The sequence below is a fragment of the Colletotrichum graminicola genome, assembly GCF_000149035.1.
Source record: "Colletotrichum graminicola M1.001 genomic scaffold supercont1.13, whole genome shotgun sequence".
Classification (NCBI taxonomy): Eukaryota; Fungi; Ascomycota; class Sordariomycetes; order Glomerellales; family Glomerellaceae; genus Colletotrichum; species Colletotrichum graminicola.
In genome coordinates, this window is record NW_007361017.1 from 430446 (window position 1) to 437860 (window position 7415).

Below are 7415 nucleotides of genomic sequence, written 5' to 3' on the forward strand. Positions count from 1 at the left end.
TGAAACACCGAAAGCCATGGTTGGTTTGTTATAATGAAGGACAAAAAGCAGATCGTGACAAATAAGGAAATATAGAGACCATTATGAGACAGTTACGCCCCTCATGTGAGTAAAATCCTCCTCCAGCCTTCACCCCCCCAGACCATCGACGTAGGAGTAAGGAATGATTCGTAGTTGTACGGCGTCGAACTTGTGTAGGGAGCGGATATCAAATGTTAAGACAGGAAAAAGAAAAGATGATGACAAGAAAGAAAATAGATAATGTAAGGAAAAAGATAAAGCCAGTCTCATATCATGCTCGCATGTCATGTAATGTCCTGTGTGTCCCCTTCTATACCCTGCAATGCGTGTGTGCTCATATGCCCCGCTGTGAGGTTTTTTACTCGCAAACCGCTTCACGAATGAACTGTCCAAGTTGTTTGGCCTGGATTGGATTGTTAGTATTTGGAGGAAATGGTAAAAGTCGTAGAACACTTACATAATCGCCATGCATCATGGAGAAGTGGTTGCCAGGCATGTGCCTGGTCCTGAACTTATTGATGTCCAGGTACTCGTCCCAGCGGTTAGGGCCGAAGTCGGTCCTGTTGTCCAGGAGGAAGAGCGCGTGTCCCGTGGGGTACGGGTCGGGGCGAGGGTCGGAAGGAAGGTGGCAGACGCCGTCCTCGCACCAGATGGCCATGACATTGGGGCACTTCTCCTTGGGGATGGGCTCCGCAGTGTAGTTGCTGAGGGCAGTGACACTGGCAGCGAAGTGGGGGAGAAGCCAAGAAGGAATCTTCTTGGCATCATCGTCTCCCTCGCCGAGAAGGCCGATGGAGGCGAACCAGGCGTGGAGGCTCTTGGGGAGGGGCTCGATGGTGATGGGGCAAGGAGCGTCGATGATGATGAGGTTCTCAACACTCTCGCCAGCCTTGGTAAGCTGATTGACGATCTCGTAGGCGATGACACCTCCCGCGGACCAACCAGCCAGGGAGTAGGGGCCTTTCGGCTGTCTGGCCTTCATGGCCTCGATGAACTTGGTAGCCATCCCGTAGACACCGCACTTGTACTCGTCGGGAGTCTTCATGAAGGGGGAGAAGAGACCCCAGACAGCCCACTGGCTGGAGATCTGGCTGATTTCGGTGTAAGAAGTAGCGCAACCGCTGCCGTCAGGAACCATCCACAGATTCTTAGTAGCAGTGCGAGTGCTACCCTGAAGGAGGATTGAGGTGGCCTTGCGGTGAGGGTAGTTGTCAACAATCTCCCTGGGAGGGGGCGGCTTGGTGATGGAGGCGGTGGTGTTGCCAGGGTGGGTGTTGATCTCACGAGTTGGCTCAACCTTCTCGCGGCGGGGGGCCGATGCAACTTTCGCAGGCTTGGCGGCGGGCGCAGGCTTGGGCTTTGGGCCAATGCCCAGGGCCTTCTCGACTTCCAACAGGGATGGGTTGGTGACAAAGAGGTCGCTGGGAATATCCATGCCCGACTTCTCGCGAAGAGTGCCCAGGATGGAGAGACTCATGAGGGAGTCCATGCCCAGAGCAGCCAGGTCAGGAGCAGCGACAATCTCATCAACCTCGACACCCATCTCCGTGGCGATGGTCTCACGAAGAACGCTTTGGAGGTCACAGCCTTCCTCGTCCGCGTCGCCCTTGACCGAACGGTCACTTTCCTCGTATGGAGTGGTGACGTTGGAGTCGGACTCAAGCTCGGGGGTCTCAGAAACAGAGGCACTGGAATCACCAGAGTCCTGGACGTAGCTGTCCTTGCCTCCAGCTGTCTCGAACTGGCTAAGGAAAACCTTGAAGGCGCCGATAGTCGGGTACTCGACAAAGGCATGGGAGTCGATGTCGATGTCAAGCTCCTCGCGCATCCTGCCGGAGACAGTCAGAGCCATCAAGGAGTCACAGCCCAGATCAGTGAAGGCAATGTTGTCGGCAAGCTCGTCCTGGGTAACACCAACCTCCTTGGCCAGGATGTCGAACACGTCCTGGACAACAGAGCGCTTGGCAAGCTTGGCGTTGACAGCCTTGAGGTTGCTAGCGGTGACTTGCTTGCTGACCTTCTCCTTGCCACTCTTCTCCTTGGCAGGAGCCGCCTTGGAGGGAGCGGCAGCCTTGGGAGCAGGAGCAGCAGATGTGGCGCCGGCGGCAGCACGTCCACGAGGGGGAAGAACCATGTTGAGGACCTTGCGGGGGATGGACTGGAACTTGACGTCGCCAGCAACACCGACGATGCGGTCACCGTCAAAGACGTAAGCATCACCGGCCATCATCTTGGTACCCTTGACGGGCTGCATGCGGACGTAGGAGCGGTAAGTCTTGGAGGCGTCAAGCTTCTCAGTGAATCTCAAAGAGCCCCAGCCGTGGGAGATGAAGACTTGCTCGCGAGAGTCAATGGCATCGGTACCGTTGATGATGAAGCCAGAGATATGGCAGCAGCTGTCGATCCAGTAGGGGTTGAAGAAGAAGTTACCATCCTTGTCCGTGGTCTGGAAGCTAACCTTGGCAGTGGCCTCGCAGGCCTTGCTGTCCAAGATAACTTCTTCCATACCCTGGTACTTGGTGTCGTAGTCGACCAGAGCAGTGAAGAGCTTGTAGGTCAAGCCGCGACCAATCTTGGAAGCCTTGCCCTGTCTCTCGGCCTCCTCCAGAGCGTCGATGCGGCCCTTGATAAGGTAGCTGACGCGTTCGAACTCGTCAGCCCACTGCTCAGTGCTGCCGTAAACGACCTTGCAGTGTGCATGCTCAGTCTTCTTGGAACCCTCGCCAGTGTGGAAGCTGACATCAGCATAGCCCAAGGCAGCGTTGGCGGTGACGGTGGTGCGGAGAATATGAGCATCAAGCTTATCATCGAAGATGAGCGTCTTGGGTACCTCCACGTTGGCAACGTTCAGACCAACGGGCTCGGCGTCAGGGCGGAGCATCTTGTATGCGTAGTCGGCAACAGTCATGGCCATGTCGGCGTACAAGGTGGACGGGCAGAGGGGAGCGCCGTTGCACAAGTGACCCTCGACGAGAGGACGGGTGTCGGGACGCGAAAGGTTGGTTTCGGTCTCGACGAGAGCAATGTCCCCATTGACATCCTCGTTGGTGACTCCATGAATGGAAGTGGTGCACAGCTTGGGTCTGGCAGGCTCGATCTGGAGAGGGGCCTTGACCGCCGAAGGGCCACGGTTCTTGGTGAGGCACCAGTCGCCGGTGTATTGAAGCCAGTAGTTCTTCTCGTCAAAGGAGTAGGTCGGGAGGTCAAGAAGACGAGTGCACTCGGTAAAGTCGCGGTGAAACTCGTCCCAGTCAAGGTTGATGCCAGCAGTGTGGAGAGCACACAGGGTGTTGCTCAGCACCTTGTAGGTAGACTCGTTGCGGCGCAAAGTGGGAACAGCAACAGAGCTGATGCCAAAAGAAGACTTGACAAAGTTGGCCAGGACGGGGTGGGGACCGACCTCAAGCCAGACGGTCTTCTCATCGACGGCGCCGGACTGCTGGGCGTGGACGAGGCCACCAAGGATGTTGACCGCATCCCGGGCGTGGTTACGGAGGTATGCAGCGTTGATTGGCTCGCTCTCGAGCATCTTGCCAAGAAGTGGCGAGATGATGGGAACCTGCGGCCTCTCGAAGCTCACAGAACGAGCGAGAGTCTCGAAGTCATCCAAGATGGGATCGACCTGGGCAGAGTGGAAGGCAAAAGGCACCTTGAGCTGGGTGCACTTGAAGCCGGCAGTGCCGAGGTGAGACGAGATGTCACTGATCTTAGCAGCCGCGCCACTGAGAACGGTCTCACGGGGGCCGTTGATGCAGGCGACGTTGACATGCTCGGACTGGGCGCCGAGTGCCTCCATGACGGCATCGACGGGGCCGGTGACAGCCAGCATAGCGTGAGTGCCGGCGGTGCACTTCTCGACAAGAAGCTTGGCGCGGGCCCCGACGAGATAGATGGTGTCGCTGGCAGAGAGAACACCAGCGGCGTTGAGAGCAGCGTATTCGCCCAGAGAGTGACCCATGACGGCGCTGGGTTTGATGCCCCAAGAGGACCAGAGGCGGGCAAGGGCCATCTCGAAGCAGCACAAGCCAAGCTGCACCACGACAGGGGAGAACTTGGTCACATCAGACTCGCTGCCATCGATGAGGGGCAGGAAGCTGGGGAAGCCATGGATCTGGGCGAGCTGGTTGAACTCGTTGATGTTCTCCCGGAAGACGGTGTAATGCGCGTAAAGGTCCTTGCCAAGGCCGGCGTAGTGGGACCCCTGGCCAGTGAACATGAAGACGACCTTGGGCTGCTGGGTGGAGATAGGAGTGAAGTTCTCCTTGAGCCGGTCCTTGATGAGACGCTGCGCCTCAGGAAGATCAGAGGCGGCGACGTTCATGCGCCAGTAGTGCTGGATGCGACGGGCAGTCGTGGTGTACGCCAAGTGGGAGAGGGGCGTCTGGGGGTTCTGCTCCATCCAGCCGACAAGTCTCTCAGCGTTGCGGATCATGGCAGCCTTGGACTTGCCAGTGACAGTAACGACCTGGACGTTGCGAGGGTCCGTCTCGGAAGCCTTGACGTGGGGCGCATCCTCCAGCAGCAAACCTGTGTTGCCACCAGCAGCACTGAAATTGTTAACGAAGATACGTCTGGGCTTGCCATCTCTTCTCTTGAAGGGAGTGAGGTGGAAGGCGATGTTGACATTGCGCTCCGACAAATCCTTGGGGAAGGTCTTGTTTATCTCCTTCTTGATGCCCACGTGGGGAGGGATAGCATTCTTCTGCATCATCATCAACACCTTGGTCAGGGCAGTAACACCCGAAGCAGCCTCGCCGTGACCGACGTTGGACTTGACAGCGCCAAGGTACAGAGGACGATCGGCGGGTCTCTTGCGATCGGCAGGGGCGAAGACGTTGGTCACGGAGACCATCTCGGTACCATCGCCGGCCTGGGTACCAGTGCCGTGCATCTCGACGTAGTCGACGTCGAGAGGGTCAACACCCGCCTCATCGAGGATGTGCCTAGACAAGATGGACTGGGTGGGTCCGTGGGGGTGAGTGATGGAAATGGCATCGGCCGAGTGGTTGGTAGCAGTGCCCAAGATGACGGCGAGGACGTTATCCTTGTCGGCAATGGCGTCGTCGAGGCGCTTGACAATGACCGAAGCGCAGCCGTCAGCACGGCAGTAACCATCGGCTCCATTGTCGAAGGTAGCACAGGGACCAGTCTTGGACAAGAACTGGCCACGCGACAAACCGGCAAAAATGTCGGGGTTTGTCATGCAGGAGAGACCACCGACAATGGCGGTGTCACAGTCCTTTACCCACAGAGCGTTGCAGGCGACGTTCAATGCAGCGGCACTGGAGGAACATGCGGTGTCGATGTTCAAACTGGGGCCGCTGAAGCCGAAGTGGTAGTTGATGCGACCAGGGCCGAAAGCTCGCACACCACCAGTGATGTAGTAGGTGTCGACTTCTTGGGCAGCGTTGATTTCACGCCAATCGTCAGAAGTCTGGCCGTAGAAGGTACCGATACGGTCCAGCTTTGTAGAGGGCGTCCTGTTGGGGACATAGCCGCACATCTCCAACGCCTCGTAGGCGGTGGTCAAAGCCATACGCTGCATGGGATCGGTCTGGAAGGCCTCACGGGGAGACATGTTGAAGAACCTGGGATCGAAGTAGCCAGGGTTCTCGATCCAACATCCGTACTGAGAGTGACTCGTGTTGATGGCCTTGCCGGTGATGTCGTAGTGAGTGGCGACGGGGAAGCGATCGGGAGGAACGACCCTGTGAACGTCCAGGCCCTTGGAGAGCAACTCCCAGAGCTTCTCGTGGCTAGCGGCGTCGGGGAAGCGACCAGCCATCCCGACAATGGCCAACTTGCACTTTCCGCTGGAGCCATGGTTGCCAATGGGGGAGTTAATGCTCTCTCTCTGGATCTTAGGTCCGTGGCGAACTTGGACATTCAGCTTTGTGCGGTCCTGGATCAGCTTTGACAAAGTCTCGGCATTGTAGGTGGGACCAAAGGGGATGACAAGACAGGTCGATCCCTCGAAGTCGCGGGCGGTCTCAATGCATCCCTCAATTCCCTTCTGGAAGTGGAGAACGTCGACGAGGCACTCGTGCGCAACGGCCTTGAGGAGGGACTTGGTGTCGTCCTCGGCAAACCAGATTCCCTTGGTGCCGGACATGATGGCGGAGCGAGGCTTGCTCTTGGCGAAGACCTCGAGCACCTTGGGGTCATCGAGCCGAAGGATCTTCTCGATGTCGGCGGTGCCGTGCAGGTGAGCCGCGTGGTAAGGGCCGTAGACGGGGATTGCCGTAGGCTTGACGCCGAAGACATTTTGGTCCTCGAGCGCACGGAGGGTGGCAGGCGGTCCTGAGATCGCCAAGCTGGATGCCGACACAGCGCTAACGTATGCTTGGCTGGCGACGGGGATGTACTGCGGGGAGTGTCAGTTATGACTCTGGGCGAGGACCGAAAAATGCTCACATTAGATTCATGGAAAGTATTAAGTGCCTCTTTGGCGTTGGATTCCTTCAGGCCGGGAAGGATGTGTGTCCAGGGCTCAGATTGACCGACCGGCGGGCTGAGCCTCTCGGCCAGCGAACCGACGTGGGTTCCGGTTCGGAAGGCCATGAGGACTACCTGAACGGCAACAGGGATCAAGGTAGAGACTGATGGGGTCGAGGCAATAGCGGCTGCGGCAAACAGCCCCGTGCAGAGACCCATGAAGAATGTGTGATCGTGAGGAGCGTCATCTTGAGGCTCCTTCTCGGTGCGGCTGCCAAGCTGTCAGTCAACGAACGGGGAGGTTTCAGGACCCGGATGGCGACGGGGAGAACGTACTCGATGTAGTGAGCCAGCTGGGTGATGCAGAGCAGGGCGCTGTCGATGCCCGGGTGCTTGATGCCCTGGGCGTGGTATCGCTCGTTGAGTTGGCGGAGTGACTGGAAGTTGGGGAGTTTCGACCGTTCCAGCTTCCCCAAACCATCGACCTCCTCCCTCAACGCCTGGCCAGCCTGGTCGAGGAACTCCTTCGCAAGGGTGCTGGGATTCCCTGAACGGCAGAACTCGGCGAGAAATCCATGGGTATCAAGCGACTGATCTCCGAAGAGGAGATAAGACATCATATCGGCCATCTTGAAGGATCGTCGACATAGATTTCTTAGGTTGATGAGGTTCCCGGTGCTGTGGTAAGAAGATGAATCCTGGATGGTGGGAGCGAGTCTTGAACTTATACGATTGAGATGAGCTTGACACAGGACAGGGAAAGGGTGTACAGGCCAGGCTCACAACGGGCCATTTCCCGAATTACTCAACGCAGCTGTCAATGTCATGGCTGATGGATAGCGGAATTGCAACATGGAACACATCCCGGATGGAGGGGGGTGGGTGGGCTGAAAGGGGGTGCGCGGAAAACGTCCCATGTAGCCACACGCCCACAACACACCTTCCCTTCCTTCTCACTT

The 7415-nt window shown here is 57.5% G+C and overlaps 1 protein-coding gene across 1 annotated transcript; it reads right to left on the minus strand.

Moving 5' to 3' along the window:
* Positions 1-379: 379 nt before the first annotated feature.
* Positions 380-7085, minus strand: GLRG_04203 (beta-ketoacyl synthase domain-containing protein; the record flags this gene model as incomplete). The annotated part of the gene is made up of 4 exons (XM_008094888.1): positions 380-424; positions 479-6385; positions 6436-6727; positions 6793-7085. 4 exons carry the CDS (start codon positions 7083-7085, stop codon positions 380-382), a joined length of 6537 nt encoding a protein of 2178 aa, XP_008093079.1.
* Between the last annotated feature and the right edge of the window lie 330 nt (positions 7086-7415).